The sequence below is a fragment of the Periophthalmus magnuspinnatus genome, chromosome 6, assembly GCF_009829125.3.
Source record: "Periophthalmus magnuspinnatus isolate fPerMag1 chromosome 6, fPerMag1.2.pri, whole genome shotgun sequence".
Classification (NCBI taxonomy): domain Eukaryota; kingdom Metazoa; phylum Chordata; class Actinopteri; order Gobiiformes; family Gobiidae; genus Periophthalmus; species Periophthalmus magnuspinnatus.
In genome coordinates this window covers 25,620,786-25,646,453 of record NC_047131.1, presented here as the reverse complement: position 1 = coordinate 25,646,453, position 25,668 = coordinate 25,620,786, and the positions used below count along the sequence as shown (strand labels likewise).

Below are 25,668 nucleotides of genomic sequence, written 5' to 3'. Positions count from 1 at the left end.
TAAAAGAGGAACATGTTAGTGCAATTTCTTTCCCTTCACCTGCTGAGATAAATTCCCCATTATGAGAAGACGAAGATGTTTCACTTTTGTTAGCGAAATGCCTCTTTTTAGTGTTTAAATAAATACTAAACAAATCCCAAATCTACGCCACTAGAGGGCGACGTTGCTTCAGCAGTAGAAACATTGAGTTACTTGTGCTGCTCACAACTTGAACCACAGACATGGTTCAGGATAAGAAGTTATTTTTGAACAAATTAAATTGTGTAATTCAGAATCAGACTTACTTTTATTCATCCCAAAGTGAAAATTATCTTTGTTGTAATCATACAGATGACCAGGAGAAGAAGAAAAAAAAAGTTTAGCAAAAAGTTAATGAAACAAAAATAATAGAAAACTAAAATTCACCACTCCTCATAGTGATGACACTGAATAGACATTTGAGTTAATAAACCTTTATTTAAATCAAAGAGCAGATAAAAACATTAAGGCAGACAAGCAGCGAGCGAACAGCTGCTGAATGGAACATTAGAATTGTAACTCTATACAAGGCTTGGTTTGTCCATAAAAATAGAAAATTATAAAGCCAGAAACAACAAAACCAAGTGGCAGAGCAGAGCAGAAGACATGATTTCAATGAGTTTCAAGAGCTACGCGGGTATAACAGGCTGTTATTGTACAACCTTAACAAAAGGGAAGGGCATTGTGTCAAGTGTAAATAAAAGCAAAATTAGCTAAACGCAAATGATGTTTCTGACAGTCTAACTTGACAGGTGAAAAGTAAGAGCAGCGAGGCCTATTGAATTTGCACTGTCAATATATCCAAAAGGTGTCTCTTTAAATATTATTTTTTCATTATGTGGAAATGTGAGTAAAATTAGGTTTTAAAACACAAACCGTTGCATTGATTTTTATTCACATTTGCACACTGCCCAAACTTTTTGTTGGTTTTAAGCTTAGAAGTAGGACAGGTGTAACAGAGGGTATGTTGTCAAAATAAAGTGCTATTGTAATTGACCTTTGTGACTTTCATCTAAAGATGAAAACAAATCAAACTGCTCTCCTTCCTAACACAGCCTCATCAGCAGTGAACACCAGTCACTGGAGTGTGATCAATGCGTTTTACCTTTGTGTCGCTTCAAACTGAGAAAACAATTGGGTTTACAGAATTGTGACACATTTTTACAGTTCCTGCACAGTGTGGCGTTCAGTGGCACTAATTAGCGTCGTACACAACTGTTTTCACTGTCTTCTCGGTGTGATAGCGTACAATGTTGTACAGCAATGAGCCCCCATTTCAATCCTCTTCATAATTACATTTTATTAGTCCTGAACAAATGCCGTTAACTGTCTGTGAGGTGGTGAAAAAGTCAAGTGATGCTAAACTGGCAAACTCAGTCTAAAGTCAACAAACGAGCAAAAACTTGAGCCATTGATTTGTCTGCCTATAAGCACATGGCATAGAAACCACTCAATGGCTGTCTCCTCAAAAAGTGCAAAAAAACTAAATGCTTATTTACCAACCACTTGTCTTCTTGTCTTCTTGTGTGTTCTATTCTATCGCACAATGGACTTAAAATTCTCCACAAGAAATACTTCTCATAAAGACTGCCTTTAAAAAACATAACCTTGCATGTTACACCAACGACACGTTTGTATTTTTGAATAACTTTTCATTTGGTCTGCAAGTATTTGTAAATGTTTTAAATGTTCATAATGCTGCTTATGAAGAAGAAGTGTGACCTGTTTGGTAAAAAGTGGTAGAGTGTGTTTTAGTTCATAAAATACAAGAACTCCAATTAAAACATCACCTTTGGTCCAATCCCCAGTCCACGTAAATAAATAAGACTGAATATCCATAACAGTAGATAATATTGGGAGATAATGCACTCCAATGTACTCAGTCTGGCCCTAAAGGAGACAACTTTTTAATTTGGGGGGAGCAGAATTGTATCAAATAAGCAAAATCTGATAATGTGGAGGCTGCTTTAAACATAGCATTATACATTACTTTTATTAATTATCAACACATCTATAACTTTAAACATCTTAACAGCAATATTTCTCACACACCAAATATGCCATTTTCCTATCTTACACTATAAATAGTTCTTAAGTTCTTAATAAATTCTTAGCATGGGCAATTATGTGAGAATGTTTTTAAACAAACAAATCAGAAATTACAGTGGACAAGCGTGACCCTGTGACTGAACAATGTACCAATGACAGGCAACATGGCGTTAATCCTGGAGAGCCCAACCTCCAAGAGCAACACACCCTAACATATCAAGCACATACTGTTTAAACACGCCTAAACCAACCTGCCCATTGGCCACTGAAAAACACAACCCAAGTCACTGCAACCATCTCGGATTTTTTTTGCAAAAAGCCAGAAGCATAAAGAAATGAGAAGAATGTGTTAGGTTTGTTGTCAGTGGGTTTTCTTTGCCCAGGCCATGTCGTCTGATCGAGGCTTCAGTCCCGTCAACTGCTCGATTGCACGCTCCATCCACCTCCAGAAGCCCAGCTGGTCCAGAGGGTAGTTACACCAGCCTTAAACACATGTGAGGGGACATGAAGAGGGTGGAGGGGTCAAGGAGTGGATGAGGAATTTAATGGAAAAGGGAAAAAAAAACAACAACAAATGTATCATTACTTATGACTTCTATTTGTCAAAATGTGCTAAAAATGAAAGCACAAAAAAAAACCTTCAACTCATGTTTTCATGAGCATTATTTGAGGATTTGTATGTACACTTAAAACCTGTTGTTGCAAATCTCTCTTCAGTCTAGAAGACAAACTTGTACAATTATAACCAGTTATATATGGAATTTCCTTGCTCTTTGTTTGCCTCTCCACTGGTGTATTAGCCTCTCATTTGACTACATGCGTTCAGCCGCTCACAGCTGTCTCCTGTTAACCTCCATCTCTGCTGCTTTATATCCAATCATATGCACACAATACATCTCTAACAGTGTCACTGTGGCTCCAGTCTCCTGAGACATCCTTAGTCCTTATGCAAACCCACGATTAGTCTACGTGGGTTTAAATATGTCAGAGGTAAACATGTTCAATGCATGGCCTCAGGCAAACACAAGATTATATGCAAGAAAAGCTTATTAAGATTTCATACTGACAACACATGCAAAAAAAATGGTACACAGATCCATGCTTAAGTAAAAAAAATAAAAATAAAACAAAACTTATTATTTCTGCTTTTGCATATTAGCTGTCTTAAAATAACAACTGCCAAAGTATAAAAAGTACAAGGATTTTGTAACCTGTTATTTCTACTTTGCGAATACTGTTTAAATGGTTCTTATCTGTTTTAGAAAATGGTCTCCTTATATAGTGGTCCATATTGGTTTGGATAGATAGCCACAAAAAAAAACAAAAAATAAAAAACTTGAATTATCATTTTAAAATGTAATGTAATTTACACTGGATGCATCTGTGAAATAACTATATTACTAAATTATAATTATATACTCTACAGCAAATATATACAACTTTTCAGCCTGCAGCTTCTACTCTCTCGTGTGGGCAAAACACTAACATCTTCATGGAGACAAGCAGATGGTAGACACTACCAGAAAAGTTACATAGTGCACATTTAACTACAATATGTCTGTTTTAGCCTGACACAGACTTGCTAATTCTAAAGGCTTATTAAGAAGACTAAGACCACAAGCACAATCACATGACCAAAAATATTAATTTCTCTTTGGGCCAATTATAATTCAACCTTGGACGTGAGAGAATTATCAAATATGTAAAGTAAAAATGGGAAGTGAGTGAATGCTACAGGGGCTGTGCTTAATTATGATGTAGAGTCGTTAGCACAATACATATTAGCTTAGCAGTCTTAGCTTCAAAATACACAAGCAGGAGTAATAGCACGATAGCAATAGGTGGGTGCTATGGCTGTGGGGACATAGTTGGGTGTCCTGTTTGTGACCCCCCCGCGCTATTCTCAATTCTTTCTCTTGCTTGTTTTTCCCCTTCCAAATTCGTGCACACCCCCCCCCCCCCCCCCCCTTGCCTGTGAAGTCCTATTTGTTAGAACAGACAGCAGGTTAGCATTAAATATACATGGGGATTGTCAGCCAGTGGCAAACACAAAGGCAGCCAGGCGAGCCCCAGTGGAATGGTTGCTCGGCCCAGGCAGAGAGGCTGAGGGAGGGAGCGTGTGGTGGGCCGGCTGTCCCCTGTGGGTGCCCCCCCTCCTCCACACGACCACCGCCCGCCAGACTCCCACCCACACACACAGGTTAGGAAGCAATGAGGAGGTCAAAGAGGCTCCACACAGATGCTGGAGTATGCAGAGGAGCGCACACATCTGTCGTCCACTGGGGCTCAGGGTGACGTACCGGCCAGGGCCCCCCGAGTATCCTCTCCTCTACCCCCACTCACCCAGATGCACACAGAATACAGGATGTGGATCTATTACACAGGCCACCAGTCTCTGAAGGCATGCATGCACATGCTAACACAAACGCTTCTCTCAGTTATTTATAAGATGACCGCAGACAGACCTACGTACAGACGCAGCGGCCATTTTGTCAGATTTGTTGGACATTAAGTCATCAGCTGATTACAGTGAAAGAAGATGGCCACCCAGACAACACACATTCAATGAGAATCAGACTTGGGTAACTTTCTACAGTTTGCTTTGGTATAAATAACAGATTAAAGAAGATATATTCTGTTTTTGTCTGCTATATAGTCATAATATGACACCAGTGGATCATTACTTTATAATTTGGCCAAGATGGATCTAAAAAAGAAATAAACAAGTCATCTGACATCTGGTTGTTAACTACAGCGCTGATTTCTGCCTATGGATTGTGCTGTTGCATTTTTGGAGCAATGGCATTAGGAAAGCTGGAAAATAAAGATTGCTCAAACGGAAGTTAAAGTAAATGAGAAGGGAAAACAATTATAACCTGGTTAAAAGCTCTTAATGGTTGATTCTGCATATGTCTCCTTTAGCGTGTAAACTAAATAGAGGAATTGTACATTTATCTTATTTTTTAAATTTTGGCTGTTACTGTTCATGCTCGCTTCCTCCCCGTATTCACCTGTAGTGATGCAGTAGTAGGTCTCGTGTGGGGATACGTGGTGGATGCGATGGTGCTTTCGTGGCAGGACCAGGTGGCAGTCCTGGAGCAGTCGGACCCAGCGAGGGAGCCCGAAGTACGAGTGGCTCCACTTGTGGATCTGATTGGTCAGCGTTACGAAGACCGCCAGAGCAAAGACGTAGCAGTCCCACGGATAAGATGTAGCCAAGGCCTCTGTGATGGAGAACATACAGAACATACCAGTGTTTACTTTATTCTGTAGTGATGAGTAAAAATTCAGCCAAAATTATCTTGACTAGAATGAACTAGAATTATGGAATAGGTTCCTCATTCTAACAATCCCATAACATGTCTATGTCTGTCTGTCCTGGGTTCAAAAGTGGTTTAGGCAACTGCAAAAACTGGCCTAGCACAATTGGCAGCTTAAGTTTACTTGTCTTTTAGTTTTTTTGTATTAATAACAATCTGCTAACTAAATGCTAAAACATAAAGGAGCAAGGGGACATGGGCTATTAAAGTGTGGAATTAAGAAGAAATATTTAAGTGACATGGCCCCCAAACAAGAATAAAAGGCATACTTGTGCACAGATCTACCCACAAATCATCACCAGCAATCTTAAATTAAAACAACTACTGCAAAAGCGCTCCCCCCTTTTAAAAAGAACAACACATTATTCCTTTAGTGGCTCCCCGGGGTCTACAGTCAAATGTGGCCTGATTTTATTGGAGGTAGGTGCAGCTGGAGCTCAGGTGGAGACTGGGGAATAGAAAACAGCGGTGGTATGTGGATGTCCTTTTGAAACACCGATTTAATTAAAATTTCATCCTCAGAAAAGACAGAAACAGAACGGTCACGAGGCTGCAGGCATTTTAGTACTGATGTCAGCATTGTGATTTAGAATTAATGCTGCATTCATGGCCGCATGGGATGTTTCCACTTTCAGAGTCAAGAAGTCATTTTTCATATTTGTCTTCATTTGAATGCAACTTGGGTTATAATTTACATCTTACTAACTTATTTACAAGAATTTTACACAACTAACACATGAAATATAACTAATATTATCCCCTTGTTAAGTTAGTACCATAAAATACAACACAAAATGCAACCACTGTTTTTCATAGTTTGTCTTATACTCAGATGCTACTTATATGTGAAATTATTAAAATGTATAATTTCAAATCTTTGTCACTGTCACACTGACAACGGCGCAAGAGCACTCTAATCTTGTGTACTAGTGTGACAGCCATGTGTACTTCTGGAGCAGGCGGAGTTGTTTAGCAGCGACACTGAGGATGAAGAATTCAATGGATTTAGTGATTTGGAGTGAGTGTAAACTTGTTAGCTTGTTTTTTATGCTTTAGTTATCTGATTAACTGTTAATACCTTACGTTAACATACCAGACATGTATTCAGTTCAGCCTATGCTTCATGTAGCTGAATAAATATAAATGTGTTACGTTAGCGTAGTTATCTGATTAATGTGTTATGTTAGCTGTACTGTTAATCAGCCTGTTGTTCTCTATTTTAGTGTTATTAGAACTTGTTATTATTATAAATGTCTGTTCTTGGTCTTGGATTTGTTAAAATAAATTTCCAGAAAAATGCAACTTATAGTCCAGTGTGACTTATATATGTCTTTTTCTTCATTATTATGCATTTTTTTGCTGGAGTGACTTATACTCCAGAGTGATGTATAGTCCAGTACATAATTCGACCTTGACCTCTCATTGTGGTACAGAAAAATAACCAAATATTTCCCATTAGTACAAAGAAAAAGTACCACAATAAATATTGACCCCCAAACAATTATTATTATTCTGTCTGTCATGTATTGAACATTAAGTTGATATAGTACTTATCATGACAGGCCTAGCGGTGATGGGAAGGTTTAGACATTTCACCCACCCTCATTACAACATTTAGGATAAAAAATCTGTTAGCTGGTTTACTGATAATAAAAATGGTCAACTGTCAAATAAAAAGAAGCACATATAACCCCTCCCAACTAAAGGGTCAATTAAGTATAAATAAAAATGACATTAATAGGTATACTACCCACAAGTTCTCTATGGTATCCAATTAGCACTAATTTAGAGCGGGATTATGCTGCCTGTCAACAAGCGAGCCATCCTGCTGATTAATATGTGTACATTATTAAGCATTATCATTATTATCATCACCACAGTTATTTACACATTTAAAGGTGAGTGCTCTTTAAAGACTCAAACATTAAATCAGCATTAGGGATAGTCATGGTAATTACATCCTGACTACATATAATTAGGCTTGTGTCAACACTTCAATACATAATACAGTTTAGGGCTGGAGAGACTAAAGAAACTCTTGTTTGATTAAAAAGGTCCTAACGATCGATTAGACAAATTAAAAGGGGGCGTGGTAAAAGCGCTCAAAACCATTATGTATCTCTATGTATCTGACCCAAACTGGACTCACAGTAATACTATAACTGCAAGAGAGATCATGCAAAAACAACTGTTTGCAGAAAAAGTATTAGGACACAATAAATTTATATAAAAATTTAAAATTAAATTTGTGAATCGTGAGTTTAATCTGCCTTTTACATATACCAATACCAAAAAATACAAATCTTCAGCTAGCTCACTCACTAACATCAACAACATTAGTCCATAAATAAAAATTTTGGTAGACGAAGACACCATCAATTAACAATAAAGCCTTAATACAGTTTACTGTGGATTTTCTGCCTGACTAAAACTGTCCTCTGCGGTCCATCTCAATCCTTCTCTCCTTTGGTTTTAACAGTGACCTTTTGACCCCAGATCCACCACGACATAACAGCTGGAGATGTCACCTCTCAGCTTTTCTCCTTCCATCGCTGTGATGTCGCCGTCTTTGTCTGTGACCGTTTGAAACAGCTAGACGTTTGACTTGACAGGTTTCCATGTCATTGTACCGGCCCCGTGTGCGGTCTGAGCCGTGCCCTCTTCAGGTGTGCTCGTAGTGCGTGTGTGTGCGGCCGCTGACCCCTCCACTGCCCAAGGCCTGTGGAGTGTCAGCTGTGAATGTCACGTCTCTGTGTTTAAGTCTAATCTGTGCTGCCTCTGCCCCCTGTTTCACTGCTCCCTACCTCAGACACACATTTGACCTGAAACTTTTTCCATCCACATACTTTTCAATGACTTCAAGGATTTGGGGTCAGATGTGCAAGGCAACATATAATATCATAAAGCAATGTCTATTCAGGATAATCATCATCTGCATCAATCACTCAGTAGTGTGAACAAATACATCAAGTACACTGGTCAATTACAAGCATGTCCACAGAATTGGTGATTATGTATTATTCACTTGTAACATAAATAGAACATGGAGCACAGAAAGTTTCTATTGTGATAAAGGTAACATGAAATTGAAGCAGTGCTGATAAAAGTGTATGCTGTCAGTAGTGTTTATACTGCACAATTCAGAAAGACTGGGTTTAACATAGTTCAGGTAAAAGTCTAGTGTATGGTTGCCACTTTTTTGTCCATTAGTGACCCTTCCTATGAGTGTAGGTGTAAGTCGCGGCACGACACATGACACCTGTTCAATAACAGGGTTTTCTGTCTGTGTCGCAGTGATGCCCTGTGCTCTTAGGTCACTCAGTGGTCACCAAGGATGATCGCAGCCACTGGCCTGTGTTCTGCAGTAATGGCCCTCACTGTTGGAGCTCCAAACTCTCCTCTCCAACAACACCATGTCCCTTATGTTAAAGGCTTCATGCGACCTTCTTCACACTTTTACACTGCACTTCATACAATGTGGCTACAGATGACATGTGGTAAAGAAATCAAAGACTGTGTAAATAACTATCATTCAAGTAAGTTTTCACAGATCCTCCATGATTTTGTACCTGGTGAGTACGTGAGGAACTTGTAGGCCATGTAGGCCAGTGGGAGGATGGGGATCATACAGTTGTCGCCATTTATTTCAATAAAGTCATGGCGAGTGATGGCAGTTGGGTCGATGTGGTGCTCCCTGAATGGCCGGATGAATGCCTGCAGAGAGAAAGGCAGAAAAAGTCATTCAGTCATTAAACCATCAGCTTTTCTTGCATTAGAATTGTTAAACCAAGACCTGTTCAGTCATATAACTTTATTGTAAAAATGTAACAAAATGCAAATGGATGGTGGCAAATGAAAACAGAGTGAAATAATGGTGTTTATGCAAAAGAAAGTCATCGACGCTGGTACACAGAGGTGCCCGGTGTTGTGTGCCCCCCAAAGCTCGTATCCAGCATCCTAATAACCCACTGAACAGCAGTGGCCTCCCACCACACACTCGTACAAACAAATGGCCCATAGACAAATGTGAGGCACAAACGCACGCACACACCACTCCTGCATTGTGCAGAGGCAGACACCTGTCTGAGAGAGCACGGGGGTCTCAAATGAAAGACCAAATCTGAATCTCACAAGCACAAAAGAGACAAAAACTACAGGATAAAGATAATTTATGTCTCTCAATGGAAAAGGCAAAAAGGAACGTTTGCATAAGTGTCCAAGCGTGTGAGTGTGCCGCTGTGGCAGCAGCAGCGTGAAAACTCATTATTGCAGCCGTTCAAAACCAATACAGCGCTCCTATCTGGTGTTTATGGCTGGTAGGTGTCACTGAAAACATATCTGTGGATATCGGCACAATTATGTGGCCATTCCCTTTTGGTGTGACTGTTCTGCTGGATGCCCCGCAGCCCCCTGCCTCTGGCCCAAACCCTCAGTCAGATGAAAGGAGCCGAGTTGCCGAGGTCGTGCCGAGTCAGGTCCAAATCAGTGCTCCCAGTTAAAGGCGGGCCAGTACGGGCCACGTGTCTAATCCCACATGGTTTATGGACACCTCGCACGACGTCCACTAATCATCAGCTCACATCGGACACTGCCGCTGTCCCACTGGTGCCCAGGCACGCCCTCCACCCCCTTCTCTCTGTGACCACAGGCCTGTACTGCTTTTTAGTCTCACGTTTTTGTGCACATTGAAATTCAATATGTGCTTGTGTTTACTGTCAATCTCTCCATCCTCTGTCATCCTTTGACATTTAAATCAGCATAATTACAGCCTAATTATAGAGACAGGGTAACTGTGGTCTATACAGCAAAAAAAGAGAAACATACAACACGTGTATAGGACTACATCATTCCAATATACAGAGGACCTAAACTAAAGACATTGTATATATCCCCAAACTACAAGCACATCTGGCAAATTTCACTGTGAATCGAGCATCATTGGAAGTTAATGAGCATGACTAGGTCCTCAAAGCAGAGCCATTAGAGGCTGCTAAATCCTTGTTGAGTCAATTAAAGTACAACGACATGGTGATGACAGGAGAAGCGCACAGCCTAGACATTCACCAAGAACAAGCACTCCTGGGAAAACACCCAACAAAAAGCATATACGTTAGTTTTAGAAACATGCCTGTGGGTATCTCTTAAAACCAGGTTTGCAGACCCTTCCCCAGTCACTTTGACAGGATAATGTAATCTACATTCATCTACAATTCTTATCTATCAATTATAGACAGGCTCCACATGGCCAAAGCTGTACTGGAATTAGATACCCTGGTACTGGGGTGATCTTCCACTGACCCACATAACTTTAACATCTCTCAAAATATTATACAGAAACATGTCAAAAGAATAAGAAGAAATAAATGACATTTAAATGTAGAGTGATATGTATGAGCATAACTTAAATCAGAAGAAATGCAGCGTCTTTTCTGAAAACAACTTCAATCAGCCTGAGGTGTTCTCCTTTAAACCTGTTGGATATTCAAACCTTAACCAAGAGCAATATTCTCTAAACCCGACACAATAATGCAAATGATTAAAATATGTTTTAGTGTGATATGCAGTGATTACAGTATAATGTATACCTCCTGCACCAGAAATACAGTTCAAGGGTAAACTCTGTGCCGCAAATATTGTTGTAAGACACTGTAGTGATAAAAACTACATAAAAAACTCAAACATGGGTTATTGCTGCTGTATCGTTGCATGTGTTCAGTCAAATTTTTTTTTTGTTTCCTTCCATTGATAAAAGCAAATTACAATGTGTTTTTAGAAGGACCACCTATAGTTTTCTGCAGTTAGAGCAGTTAGAATTGGTATGAGGAGGTTGATTTATTCAAAATGAACTACAAAACACAAGACAAAGCCGAATCAATATGAAAAGAGATTAAAACTGGAGGTGTTGTTGGAGGATTGTCAATATGGCTGACAATGTTACATGTTATTTTAAGAAAAGCAATTGTGCAGAACAAAATTGGTCCAAACAAAATGCAGTTGCCATATTTGTCTTTATCACTAGGACCTCCAACATTTTTTTTTCAATACAATTCAATGAATATTTCATAAAATAAACTATTTAATACTGGCCCCATTAATCACAACAAAGTTCACCAATCTGAGCCAATCTACATGCTGCATCTGATCACACATGTTTTAATTGGCTGAAATAAGAATAACCTTTCCTCTAATTGGCTGTGGGAAATGTAGCCAAATATGTGTGTGCATTAATGTGGGCGATTTGTTTTAATGTCATCTCGTTAAATGTGCATCCATCTTTAAGCACACTTGCATATGCACTCTACATACATAATACATGTGTGATGACAGCCTGTGGGAGTTCACCATGAGGCCATTTCCATTGGGAGTGTGTGCCAGTGAGTGGGAGAAACAGTGGACATCGCTGTCCACCGGGACACCTCGTGCGAGTACTGACATTTAGTTTCCAGGTCACTATGGCAGTCATGAGGCTCAGGGGAGTAAGGTGCAACTGCCATGCTGCCATGGTTACACTATCCCAACAGAGAGGGTACACTCGAGAGTTTCTTATATAAAATAATGTTTTTTTTTTATATATGGTTCAAATTATCCAAATTATATTCAAATAATGTCTATGTTTATTGTTCTAAGTCAGTAGAAAGAGAGAAAGCTACTATGTTGTCTTAATACCAGTAGTACTCGTACAAAACCTAAAACATGTTTAAAAAGTAAGTTGAACCAGGGCTGGACTGGGACAAGAAATCAGTCCAGTACTTTTTGGTCTGGACCGGCCCCCTGCAAGATCGCAGCTTTACGCCAATTCAGTAAAAAACATGATTTGTTTATGCCAGTTTGATATTATCAACAGGCTAAGCTTACTAAAGTAATATTTGTGTGTAATTTGAATATAACTGTGGGGATTTTAAAACAGATTTTTAGATTGTCTTAAAATAGTTGGTGGAATTATTGTTGACTTGTTTATATATATTTTTTGTACTCAAATGTTGTTGTTTTTTTTTATTATGATTGGTAGAAATCAAAATATTATTAATTACTAATACTGTAAAAAATCAAATAAGTTTAAGAGGTCCCACTGTAGGAACCAGAGTGTGCTTATTGTGCATGCCCCTGGACGCTCAGAGCGTATAGTCACAGTCAGTCACTGAGCACAGCATTGAACAGTGCAGTCTAAAGTGGCCCCTAAACACCACAGGTTTCACACCCTTTTGTCAGGACGTCTGAAGAAAACAGCTTTAGCTCCTTTGCAGATATTACGTAAGAAACATACTGTGCGCACCCCAAGTAAACACTTTGACTGCACTGTATGAAAAGTAGTGTCTTTTATTAATTATAAGGCCTATCGATGTAAAACAAAAAAGTGGGGTGAAGATTGGCACTCAGGACAGAGGCTGGTGCTCCTGCTCCAGCCTCGCCTTGTCGGTTTTGCCCCAGGTGATAAAGGACTGGGTCAGGGCCACATGTGCCTGGAGCTAGGCTGTGGTAAACTCAGAGACATCAGAGTAGAGCATATACAGCCAGTGAACGCTGATTAAGAGCAGGCTATTGAAACATTACACCAGGACTGTGCGTGCTCCAGATGGACCCTGGGTTGAAACACTGAGCACCAAAATGAGTGCAAAACAACTTGCCCAACAACCACTGCTTACCTTGCCAATTATAGGAATATCCACAGACCCCCAAGTGTCTGCTCCCCAATGGACGATCCCTGATGCAAAGTCCGCTGTCACTATTCCTAGGACTGGGAGACCAATACAAGTCACATGTCATTCAAAAGCAAGGAGCTAGGCTGGCTAATATAATAATAATAAAAAGAATACAACATTTCATAAGCATGTTTCTTATCATGTATTGCCATAAACTAAGTTAGTTCTGAAGGTCATCTTACCAATGCCCAGGATGATCTTGAAGATGTGAACAGTGCAGAAATGGAGGACGAGGAAGGAAAAGTTGATGATGAAAAGAAAGAGGCACAGAACTACACATATCCACTCCTGGAGCCGCTTACCTGGAAACACAACAGAAAGAACATATTGATACACATGTGGCATTTCATCTGAATATTGGGTGCAGAGCTTGAATCTATTCCCATGCAATGTGCAAACCTCAAGAGAATTTGAGGTTTCTGTGCATCTAGAGAACACAAATCTTTTCATAATGAGCATAAGATTCTTCACAATTTAAACAAAAAATATAATCTAATAATATAATATAAATATTATAAATGGCTTATAAATCATGTTTTCAACTAAATGTCAGTTATTAACGAAAAAGTTATCCATTCTCTAAGATCAGTTGTGTTAAGTACGGTAATACAGTTTCTCTCTGACAGGCTCTGGCCTTTGTTTCAGCGACTATTTCTCATGAAATGTTTGGGAATGATATACACACTACATTTTCACAATATTACTACATTTCACTGTAAATGGGGACATTGGAGGATCTATGCTGGCTGACTTAATGATAATAAAGCATATTTTTATAGTTTGGACACTCAAGATGCTCTACAGTGCATTATTCCTTCACTTCACACAGTAGTGGTAACCTACTACTACAGCTACATCTTTCAATCACCAGTGCATAATTTTTCTTTTCTCTTTTTTTACCGGTAATTGTAATTTAATTTTTATTTGGCCCATTATGAACAAAAACAAAATTTACATTACTAAAGGAGATAACATTATACACACACACAGTGTGGCAAAAAGTATTTAGTCAGCCACCAACAAAATGAGAAAAATAAATCCAGAAAATCACATTGTAAGATTTTTAAACAATTTATTTGCAAATTATGGTGGAAAATAAGTATTTGGTCAATAACAAAAGTTAATCTCAATACTTTCTTATATACCCTTTGTTGGCAATGACAGAGGTTAAACGGTTTCTGTCTCCACAAGGTTTTCCACACACTGTGGCTGGTAGTTTGGCCCATTCCTCCATGCAGATCTCCTCTAGAGCAGTGATGTTTTGGGGCTGTCGCTGGGCAACACAGACTTTCAACTCCCTCCAAAGATTTTCTATAGGGCTGTGATCTGGAGACTGGCTAGACCACTCCAGAACTTCTTACGAAGTCACACCTTCGTTGCCCAGGCGGTGTGTTTGAGATGACCCAGCCACGTTTCATCTTCAATGCCCTTGCTGATGGAAGGAGGTTTTCACTCAAAATCTTTACACCAGTTGTCCTGGTCCCTTTGCAGATAACAGCCCCAAAGCATGATATTTCCACCCTCATGCTCCACAGTAGGTATGGTGTTCTTTGGATGCAACGCAGCATTCTTTCTCCTCCAAAAACAAGTTGAGTTTTTACCAAAAAGTTCCATTTTGGTTTCATCTGACCATATGACATTCTCCCAGTCCTCTTCTGGATCATCCAAATGCTCTCTAGTAAACTTCAGATAGGCCTTAACATGTACTGGCTTAAACAGAGAGACACGTCTGGCACTGCAGGATTTGAGTCCCTAGCAGCGTAGTGTGTTACTGATGGTAGCCTTTGTTACTTTGGTCCCAGCTCTCTACAGGTCATTCACTAGGTCCCTCCGTGTGGTTCTGGGATTTTTGCTCACCGTTCTTGTGATCATTTTGACCCCACGGGATGAGATCTTGCGTGGAGCCCCAGATCGAGGGAAATTATCAGTGGTCTTGTATGTCCATTTTCTAATAATTGCTCCCACAGTTGATTTCTTCGCACCAAGCTGCTTACCTATTGCAGATTCAGTCTTCCCAGCCTGGTGCAGGTGTACAATTTTGTTTCTGGTGTCCTTTGACAGCTCTTTGGTCTTGGCCATAGCGGAGTTTGGAGTCTGACTGTTTGAGGTTGTCGACAGGTGTCTTTTACACTGATAACAAGTTCAAACAGGTGTCATTAATACAGGTAACGAGCGGAGGACAAAGGAGCCAAAGTTACAGGTCTGTGAGAGCCAGATATCTTGCTTGTTTCTTTCCCCTCATTCTGTCTCTCATAGTTGAAGTGTACCTATGATGAAAATTACAGGCCTCTCTCATCTTTTTTAAGTGGGAGAACTTGCACAATTGGTGGCTGATTAAATGCTTTTTTGCCCCACTATATATATATATATATATATATACATACATATTTTTTCTTACTTAAGCTCAAGAAGAGTGAGAAGGAGAAAACTTATTAAACTGCCATATCCAGTATTATTTGTATTTCATTTTGTTTTATAAAATGCATGTTTTGGCTGCAGAAAAAAAACATGTTTTCAGCCTATAATACCACGGGGCTGGGCATGAATACAGGACACTGTTAATAAAAATCTATCAAAACTCAACCAATCTTTATTTTGTTTCAAGCCAAATAAGTTCACTGTATTACTATTCTTTCTGTAAGCAGTAAAAATATTTTAACCTATCAAAATCTATCAAATATTAAAGAAATGGATGAGGTTTGGGCTGCCTTTGGGAGAACTAGACCTTCTAAATTTCGGGTCAAAGGACCATCCGAGCACAACGTCTGTGTGTGTGGTGTTAATATGTAATCAGTCAGATGAAGACAGGTGTAGCCAGGCTCTGGGGTCATGACCTCTGCTCTGTGGAGCAGCGGAGCTGATACAGCAGTAGGCCTACAGAGAGGCTGCTGCAGGTGGGAGCCAGGGCCAACGCACAGGTCAGCACTATCAAGTAGAGGACACAAGAGGAGGGACCCCCTTTTACACAGGACCTGGATTAGACCAGGGTCAAACTACAAAAAAGAGAAGATTAGAGAGGCTGAATTATTGAAAACATACTGCGGCTGATCCAAGATGGCGGAGGACTGTTAAATCGCTGCTTTGTATTATAACTTCCAAGTGCAACAGCCCAAGAAGAAAACATGACATCTGATATCTTACCCCAAATGAAAAAAAGGTCTAATCCATCAGTGTTCTCCACACAACTCATTACTCCTAATCCTTCTTTCTTACCAGCCTAATGTGCTAGTGAAACTTTAATGTGTTCAGATCTTGATGTATCACACAGCATTAGCAGCCTATGAGATATTCATGACAGTTTTTTATACAGGCCTGAGTGTGCGCCTATAGACGAGTGTGACAATGAATATGCAGTGAGTCTCACCTCAGGTTCTCACTGGAGAGTGTAATAGATGATTATGGATATTTTACCACTCATCAAATCTGACCTTTCACCTTTTTAAAATAGTTGAATAACAATAATATACAACTGGCAAAAGGAAAATTGTTATCCTAAACACATACTTTAACTTGCTCTTCGGTCAAGGAAAAAAATAAAAAATAAAATAAAAAAACGTAACCCCCTTAACCATCTTGCCCTCACAAATACATACAGTATATAACACAAACACATAGACCCACACCACACTATTGAACTGTTTAACAGTTTCACTTGAATCCATGAGGTTAAGAAAAGTTGAGGTACCATAATCTCCGCCATAGTCAGGCACACACACATCTGCAGGTATAGCCCTGGTATAAGAACACTAAACTCACTGGGTGCAACTGTATTAAGATACACTGAGGCCTGCACACAGGCCTGATGGCCACACTGATGGATCTGCTAACACGTTCTCACATCTCTCACACACAGAGCAGGGCCGTGGAGCAGTGGGGCGGCTGTCAGGTGATGTGCGTCACTCCTTGGATCCTCTGGCTCCCTGGTGAAGCAAAGGAAACTAGGACAGGCCTCAGCAGAGCCAGCATACACACTACACAGTACACACATACACACTACACAATACACTCACACTACATAGTACAGTACACACACACTCATAAGTCCGTGTCCCTCAGGCCATGGCATTGCTAGATATCGCGTACAGCTACAAACAAACACACAACGCATGTTTAAATGGACATATGCTGTAGACAGATTCACAAATCCGCATAACTCCACTTGCTCAATAACACTGAGGGAGTTTTAGCTGGCATTCACCAAAATGAAAGAGGCACACTTAAGGCTGGCGTAAATACACAGGGCTCAGGAGCAGCACTCATTAATATCGCTCTGACAACAACTGGCTCCCTGGCAACCTCTGTGCCATCGCTCACCCAGCAGCGCCCCCGCCTGAGCACGAGCACGCGCCTCTGCACAGGGATTTAACCTGGGCGGAGTCGGGGGAGGGGAACCAGGGGTGCTAATAGGCTGAAATTAATCAACGCCGGCTGATTCGCTATCTAGGGAATGAGTGGCGGGCAGCAACGCTGCAACACATCCTGAATACTAATGGCCTAATGGAGAGGGAAGACACAGAGTACACCTACAGCTCACACTGCTGTTTGCCAGGTAACAAGTGCTAACAGTCGCTGAGAGGGAACCACGCATTAGAACTTTTTGGACCTAAGGACATTTTTCACTTTGACAACTATAAATCAACGGTCAGTCATGAACTAAACCCCAGCTATAGTTAAGAAAATGTTACATTTGTTTAGTGGTAACCAGAACCCAAAGCTCAGAGATATTAGTAATCGTGACTGCTATATGATATCTTAGGTCATAAACGTAAATGTGGAAGATGGGATAGCACTGTCAGGAGTTTGTCAAATGTATCAGACAAGTGTAGCTAGTTATACGTTGAATATGGTTTTAAACTAATAGTAAAGAGTCAGGGCCATTTGCTCATTCCCAATCATTTTGAAATATTCATTATACAATTTGAACTCTTAAACTCAAAACATAAAAATGAGTTACACCTCCCTTTTTGCTTTTCCCCTCACTTGGCCTATGTCTTTGAGATAACCTCCATTTACAAATACTTATTCATAGTGATGGAACAACTACTGAAACATTAGGAAGCAAATCACAGGGGGCCATGCTTTCTGAAATGGGCAGGAGGCGGCTGCGCCTCTTTATACTCCATCTCGGTCTGTGGGTCCCCTGGCTGGCTCTCCGCAGACCGTCTTCAGATGGGACCTGGGGATAGGGGGGAGAGAGAGGGAGAGGTGGGTGGTAAAAGTGGGTCACATGCTCTGTGAGGATGCCGAGTGTGACAGAAACAGGGAGTTATGGGATATGAGAGTGAGAGACAAGAGGGGGAGGTGGTGAGGGAGAGGGAGGTCCAATTCCCCTGTTTGGAGAGGATCAGTCACAGGATGCTTTCCTTTCATCTGATCTCAGAGGGCTGCCGAACCTGGGACACACACACATGCTAACACACATACACCAAAACAAACAGCAACACACACCTCATGTATGTCGTTCTGTACACGCACAGTGCTGCCAGACAAACTTAATAAATCCATTACCCTGTAGATTCAACTGCAACAAAGCGCACAATGTGGCAATGTGCATTCAATAACTGAGTAGCAACATAATAGCAATCTGAGCCATACATTCAATGTAAAATGTTTAATGTAAAATGTTTAATGTAAAACGTGTTTGTAGCTATAAATGCAAAAAATCCACTATGCAACTTATCTGATGCAGAGTCCGCCACATGCTGGTCTCCATGGGGATGCTATTGTTTTGTCTGGAATGCTCCACAGTATGGCATTTAACTAAATAGGATACTGATCACACAACATTTTATGATTCAACTCAAATTGAAAAAGACAGTAGGGAGTTGCAGACCTTGACAACATCTGGCCGACATCATGACCAAAGCGTAAAGAATCCAATAGAACTATCTAAGATATCTAACCTTTTTTACCCTTTTCAGCAATTTTTCAGCAACACAAAAACATCTTTGAAAGCCGTTTGTTACATCTAATCTGAGTATGAGGTAAGTTCTATTATATTTTAGATCGCAGAGCCCTAGATTCTGAGCACAATAGGACTCAGAGGAGTAGTAGGATTGGGCCCTCCATGGACAGACACACAGACGTCACGTGTGTGTTTCTTTGTGTGTGTGCTTTGCCATGTAACTCTCTCCTGGGCTTTGGGCTACTGCCATATTCATCTGCGGTCCTCATAAGGATAATTAAACACACACATGCACACACAGACTCTCTCGTGCCATGGTCAAGGTCAATAGACAAATCCTGCCTAAAGGGCTCGCCTACAGCCATAGGTGCACCCACAGTGTACAGTGTTGCATTGTGGGAAAGTCTGTGGACGCTGCCTGTAATGTGTGTATGTGGGCACTCTTTGTAAGGCAGGGAATAGTTTATTTAGTAGAAAAATTTTGGAGGAAAAATTAATATCCATATTAGCATAACAGTAGTAATAAAGTCCCAGTCGTGAATACTACAAAATGGAACCCCTTATGGTTTAATTCAACTAATGTTTATTGTTCACTTGTGCCAATTAAGCTGCATAATTACAAATGTGTAACAAAGGTGCCAGGTTTAAAAACACCAGCCAGCAGAAAGAAAGTAACTTTGGCTAGCCAGGCTACAGCAATATGACAATAAAAATCAAATTGTGATCTGAACCCTGGGGTGATATGGTGGTATTTTGGTGAACGCGTAATTATTATCTTTATTTAAATTATGAGTCAGTGCTTATGTTCAAAAATAGATTTTTTTCCCTCACCCATTCCTTCTATTGGTCAGCCCTGTCATGTTCTGAATGAGTGACAGGCATATGTAACCAATCACAGTGAAGGAAATAGCTTACCTCTTAACAGCAATAAAACACGTACATGAATTGTAATAACATTAAATTGTGATCTCTATTTGTGAGATTATTTTTTGGCACCTCAATGTCTGTTTTACTGAGACAATCGAGAACTGTGAGTATTCAATTACAATAGACATATAGTGACATAGCTAGAGAGTATAGAGTGCAGAGGGTTGCCTCAGAGGCCTGTGTCTCTGGTGTTTAATGTGAAAGGTGCTGCTGACAGGTGCTACTGACAGGTGAAGATCGCTATCTGTCTTTAGACGGCTCACAGCTGACAACAGATCCTCCTCTCCCAACAACTGATAGCTCTCACATCCCCACAAATTCACTCTGCGGCACATTGCCATCACAGGAGAAGGATACAGCTATGGCTAAACAGGTCACTGTTTGAGGCGAAAGTAAAATCTGTAACATAACAAGAAGAAGCTCCATAAAAACAATAGTCACTGGTTAAATTTCTGTTATCACACAAGTTGCATAAACTAAAACCAACAAACGAAAACCAGCCAAATTATAATCTACTTGGCCAAGGCAAGAAAAATATTGAAACTAACAAAAGAAAGAAAGTTTGACTCTCTACATGTTGCACATTGTGTTACCCAAGTAAGAATTTCATGTTTTTCACTCTATGACAATAAATTTCTTTGAATCAGTCTAAAATGGCAGAGCAAATGGCAGAGCACAAAATGCAAAACATAAAGAATAAGTTTAGGAAAAAACAACATAGTGTGAGAAGTTTGCACCATTATCAGGGATTTGTTTGTCAATCGTATTAAGCCAGAACCAGAAGAATACTTAAGAGTTGTGCATTTAATCAGATTGTGGCTCTATACATAGGGGTTGACGGAGCACCCTGTGAAGACTAAATGTGTGTTAATGTTGTTTTAAAACTGCAGATGTCTAAAAGGATTGTAAATGAATGTGAGCTGAGGAGGGGGCCGTCAGCCAACCATGACACTTCAGACATATGGGCGTCCACAGAGAGGCGAGGGGTGTGTGGAGGCATGTCCAGCTGTTTGTCCACCCTCTCTCTGCCCTAATGAGCCCATGTTTGGCCTATGGAGCATCGCCAACGCCTCATCTAACTTCTCCAAACTCTAACAAGCCAAACGGCTATTTAGATTTACCTCCCACCGCCAAAGAACCCGACCCAAACAACTAAGCACATAACAGCATGCCGCTCCCTTAAATGGACACTTTGACATTTGGATTTTTTTGCTGTTTATTTTTCCTGAACAGACACTTGTCAGCATGTGGGTGGAACATTTCTGTTTTTAAGTTTCTATAAAATGGTCTGGCTGCATTGTTAGTGTTGTTGAGCATGTCTTGCACTTGCGGCCTGCTGTGTCCTTTGGCTGAAATGAGAGAAAGCTTATAAGTCATTTGGAGATTTACCTGGAGACAGTGGCGGCCACATGCCACGCCATTTCCAAGATTACAACCATAAGATTCTGCACCCTCTCTGTGAGCCTGGTCCTTCCACAACACACAGGGAGGGGGCGCTCTGCTTTCTGTCATGTGACTGTAGCTGACCACTGCTTTGGTTTACTGTCAGCGGCATGTCCTGTTTCATGACAATGGCTTAAGATCAGACAAATGGATGATATTTACAGACTTCTTTGACAGAAGAGCTTTGATTTTTTTTTTAATCTTAAAGTTCTGTAGTCAGTTGTCCAAGTAGGATCTATATCAAAATTCAATTCTGTCAACTGAACGAAACTGTCAACTGAACGAAACTGTAAACAAATAATGGTGTTAGTTTTGGTGTAACTAGCTCCTCCTTTCAGACAGATATAAGGCAGATATAAGGCAGTATCCCACCAGTAACTGGACCAGAACTGAAGAAGCCACTTGGATGAGCAGCGAAACATCTTCATTCTAAAACCTTTGTCCAGCTGACAGAATTGAATTTACTTCTGTGTGTCAGAAATAAATAAAAAAATAAACAGAAAATGACTGTCATTGCATTGCATTCATTGTAACAAATGGATTGTTGAAAAATGTCTATATGACATTTTTGATGCCAATATCGTGTAGGATCAGGACAGAAGACAGAAGAAGTATTACTTTGTTTCAGACTATCACAAGTATTTTGTATTATGTTCTTTGGTAAAAGATGCAACACCAATGCCAAATACCAAAAGTAAGTCAGCACAAAATACTGTATGTACCATAAATAACCTGTAGTACGTGTAATGTGGTTAGCCCTTCATAACGTCCCATCCCAGCACCTGTTTTTTCGGAGGTGCAGAGGGATGCTGCTCTATTCATCCTGCGGCTAGCTAAGCCCTATGGGCTCTCAGAAATACAGGATAAAGACCCAAATGCATGTGATCCTCTTATCCATCAATCAGCACAACAGCAGCAGTCTGACACTTAGTGACAGCACATAGGCTGTCTGTCTGTGTGGCTCTGAAACACTTTTCACGTGTGATTTAGCTATTTGTTTATTTCTTAGTCTCTCTGGTCTTCTTCTGTCAGGACAATGCTGGTACACAGGCAGCAGTAATGTAGATCTAGTGATGTTATGTGAGACTAGAACAGGGCTGGGTCAGACAATCTATTTACAAACTGGGATTTTAATGTCTTGTTTTAGCACATTTCTGATGAACTGCTAGCATATAATTTGTATATTGTCACTGGGATATTAAATAAAATATATATATATGTATAAAGTTCTCCTAGTCTGTAAATGGTCACATTTTTCTATAGCGCTTTTCCACCTTCAAGGCACTCAAAGTGCTTTACAACAAGGAACCACTCACCCATTCACACACCAGTGTACACAGACACTGAGGGCAAGGTGGGTTAAGTGTCTTGCCCAAGGACACAATGACAGCATTCATCTGTGTGAGCTAGAATCGCACCGCCAACCTATGGATCAATGGATCCGCCCAACCAACAATGTCCACGTAGAGAGCAGGACCCGAACCACCAACCCTCAGCTCAGTGGACAAACACTCTACCAACTGAGCTACTGTCGCCCTGTAGTGCACATAAACTTCAGTGATGCCAAACTGTAGTTCTACGGCTCATATATTTAGGAACTTATGAACTTTATGAGAGCATGTGTTGCTTAGGACAAATTTACTACGCCTTTATCCCCTCACAGAATATTAACATGTTTCACTGCTTTATTTAACAATACTATGATGCCAGCTATATGGTCAGAACCACCAGTGGAATGGGTAGTCTATACTTGTGGGATAATTGGACCTATACTAGAAGGTTGTTTTTATTATAAGGTGTTTTAACACAAAGCAACATAAAGCAGCTTCTCTCGTGGATTCTCACCCTGACCACTCTGACCATAACTGCTGTCTTTTAATCTATATTTGTTTTTAAATGTATTTTTAATCATTTTACATTGTTTCAATTTGTATTGTGTACGTATGTATGTACGGCGACCTTGAGAGCCTTGAAAGGCGCCTAACAAATAAAATGTATTATTATTATTATTATTATTATTATTATTATTATTATTATTATTATTATTATTGTTATTATTATTATTATTATTATTATTATTATTTTCATTCACAACTTTAACGCCAAACAAGGACTAAAAACCGGGCCGTGTTAGTGTGTGTGCATGTGTGCGTGTATGCATGCGTGTGTGTGTGCGAGTGCTAAAACAATGTTAAAATTGAAGATTAAACACAGATAGAAGCAGAGCTTTTCCTCTAATATCACTGAATAATAACAACATCCCAGTTACATTAATGGTAAAGGTGACGCCTTCTCTTAGTCTAAAAATAAACACCAGAGGGCTTGTTAGCTGACACACTGTCAGAGACTTCAGAGCTGTCATCATACAGGTAAGGGCAACAACAACAATGAAAAATCATATACTTATTTGGACCATCCTCCCTATTTTTGTATGAGAGAACTCATAACATGTGTGTCCAGCAGCAATTAAGATGCTCAGTGAAGTGCAAAGGAGGGCAGATGGTGAGGATGCACAGTCCACATTGGTCACACAGACAGGTTTAGACCAAAAGTTTAAGTCTGTATCTCGTTTGACTGACACACCAAACCTTCAGATAAGGGTTAACCAAAAAGAAACTGTGTACAAGTCTCAAATAAAAGGCCAACGCTCCGCAAGGCCTTGGGTTTACAGAAAAAGCAACATTTTGTTGAGCTGATAGGTCATTTGGTCCACACTGGAAAGTCATTGTAGTGTATTTTGTATTAGTTGTTTTTAAACTGTTTTACTTTTAAACTAGGAAGTATAATGCAGGAGTGGAGAGATGTAATTACAAGATGAGAAATAATACCATGCAACAGAGATCTTCAAACTTGACTCCATTGTTGTTTAAATATTTGTATCTAACTGAACAACTGACATTTGCCTATTCAAATTACTGTATTGAAGCATGTTCACTTTTCTTTTTTTCCCCAGAAGAATAAAATAAATAAATAAAAAAAAGAACTACAACAACATGTGCCTTGTACTTGTTAACGCATAGGTAAAGGATACTTGGTCAAACAAAAAATGTTGAATGATACTGTGCTATATAGAACTACTGTAGGGCCTGACTTATGGACCTGGGATCTAAACTGGGAGTATAAACAGGCTCTGACCAGCACCCTATCTCAGAGGGCCTAAAGAGAACAGCCTTAAATAAAGCCAGGCTTTGACATAACAATGATACAACTTACACGATCAGCTTAAGGCCAGCCTGGAGCCTGCCCTCCTCAACACATTGTGAAATGTTGCAGTCTACAGCTGACCTCTTGGCACTTTTTTGTCTTAATGTCTTATGCTGTATGTGATGTTGCTTCCTAACCCGGTTAAAGTGAGGCTGTGCAGTGGGCATGATGAGCAGTGTGCAGCAGCATGATGCTAGCGCCATCCTTCACCTCTGAGTCTCCCTGATGTCGCACTGGAGCCTGAGCACAGAGCCAACGCCTCCTCCGCGCTCTCACACACATGAAAAACAAGCACGTTGACAAGGTTGTTAACACGGTGCTTACCAGGCGAGTACAGCGTCGCTAGCTGTCGGGCCCCGGCGTGCTGAGGACCCCATCGAGGTGCCGCGCTGCGTGCAGCCGCCCCGTGCTCGTTACCGTTCGGATCCTCCTCCGCCATAGACCGGTGCCTGATGTCGGTCTCGGAGAGAAGCGACGCCGCCATGACTCGTTCCGCTGGCCGCCCTGCTGCGCCCGCTTTGGCTTTCAGCTGGTAGACATCAATTATACATGGAGCCGGTGCTGAAATGCGGGGCTGGGTGGGTGTCCTGGCCTGTGGTGGACGTGTTTTCAGCGGACAGAGACAGACCGAGGAGCAGATGATGCTAGCTACGATGCACCCGGAAATCCATCCAGAGCGCCGCTGACACACAGACCTATTTACTGGTTAAAGCAACACTGCACCTGCTGCACGTTATTACACAAGTATAATGTAGGCTTACGTATGGGACAAGAGAAGTAAACTTAAGGTTAAATTGTCTGTAGACTAAGGGTTTTAATTGTCTCCTAAGCAGAGCTTAAGACAACATCATTTCATCATTAAGATAGTTTGGTTTTAAGGAAATGACCTTGAGGAAGAATAATTAAACCACATGCAAAGCCTTCTTGAATAAAATCAAATTCATGCCTTGCAAAACCTGCAAAACAGGATGCTTTTACTTTTAAAAACTTATAACGTAAAATACTGAAAGAAATTAATGTCACAAGTTGTGTTGTTGTGTACACTTTTGAACCTAATTACTATTGTATAGATAAGTTATCAAGTAAAGTTAAGTGGCCTTAT

At 40.3% G+C, this 25,668-nt stretch overlaps 1 protein-coding gene across 1 annotated transcript; it reads right to left on the bottom strand.

Moving 5' to 3' along the window:
- Positions 1-436: 436 nt before the first annotated feature.
- Positions 437-25,274, bottom strand: si:ch211-212o1.2 (uncharacterized protein LOC492735 homolog). Its single transcript, XM_033968061.2, has 6 exons — positions 24,891-25,274; positions 13,270-13,389; positions 13,031-13,122; positions 8,957-9,101; positions 5,079-5,291; positions 437-2,550 (listed from the first exon to the last, which is right to left on the bottom strand). The coding sequence occupies exons 1-6, from the start codon at positions 25,048-25,050 to the stop codon at positions 2,429-2,431; spliced, it is 852 nt and encodes a 283-aa protein (XP_033823952.1). The 5' UTR covers positions 25,051-25,274; the 3' UTR covers positions 437-2,428.
- Between the last annotated feature and the right edge of the window lie 394 nt (positions 25,275-25,668).

What these genes read in the sequence shown, in the direction of transcription:
- si:ch211-212o1.2 (XM_033968061.2), bottom strand. Translation starts at nt 25,050, where the DNA reads ATGGCGGCGTCGCTTCTCTCCGAGACCGACATCAGGCACCGGTCTATG. An exon ending in CAAGATCATCCTGGGCATTG is followed by an intron (nt 13,123 to 13,269) that starts GTAAGATGACCT and finishes TTGGTCTCCCAG; the next exon opens with TCCTAGGAATAGTGACAGCG. An exon ending in GTTCCTCACGTACTCACCAG is followed by an intron (nt 5,292 to 8,956) that starts GTACAAAATCAT and finishes TCTCCATCACAG; the next exon opens with AGGCCTTGGCTACATCTTAT.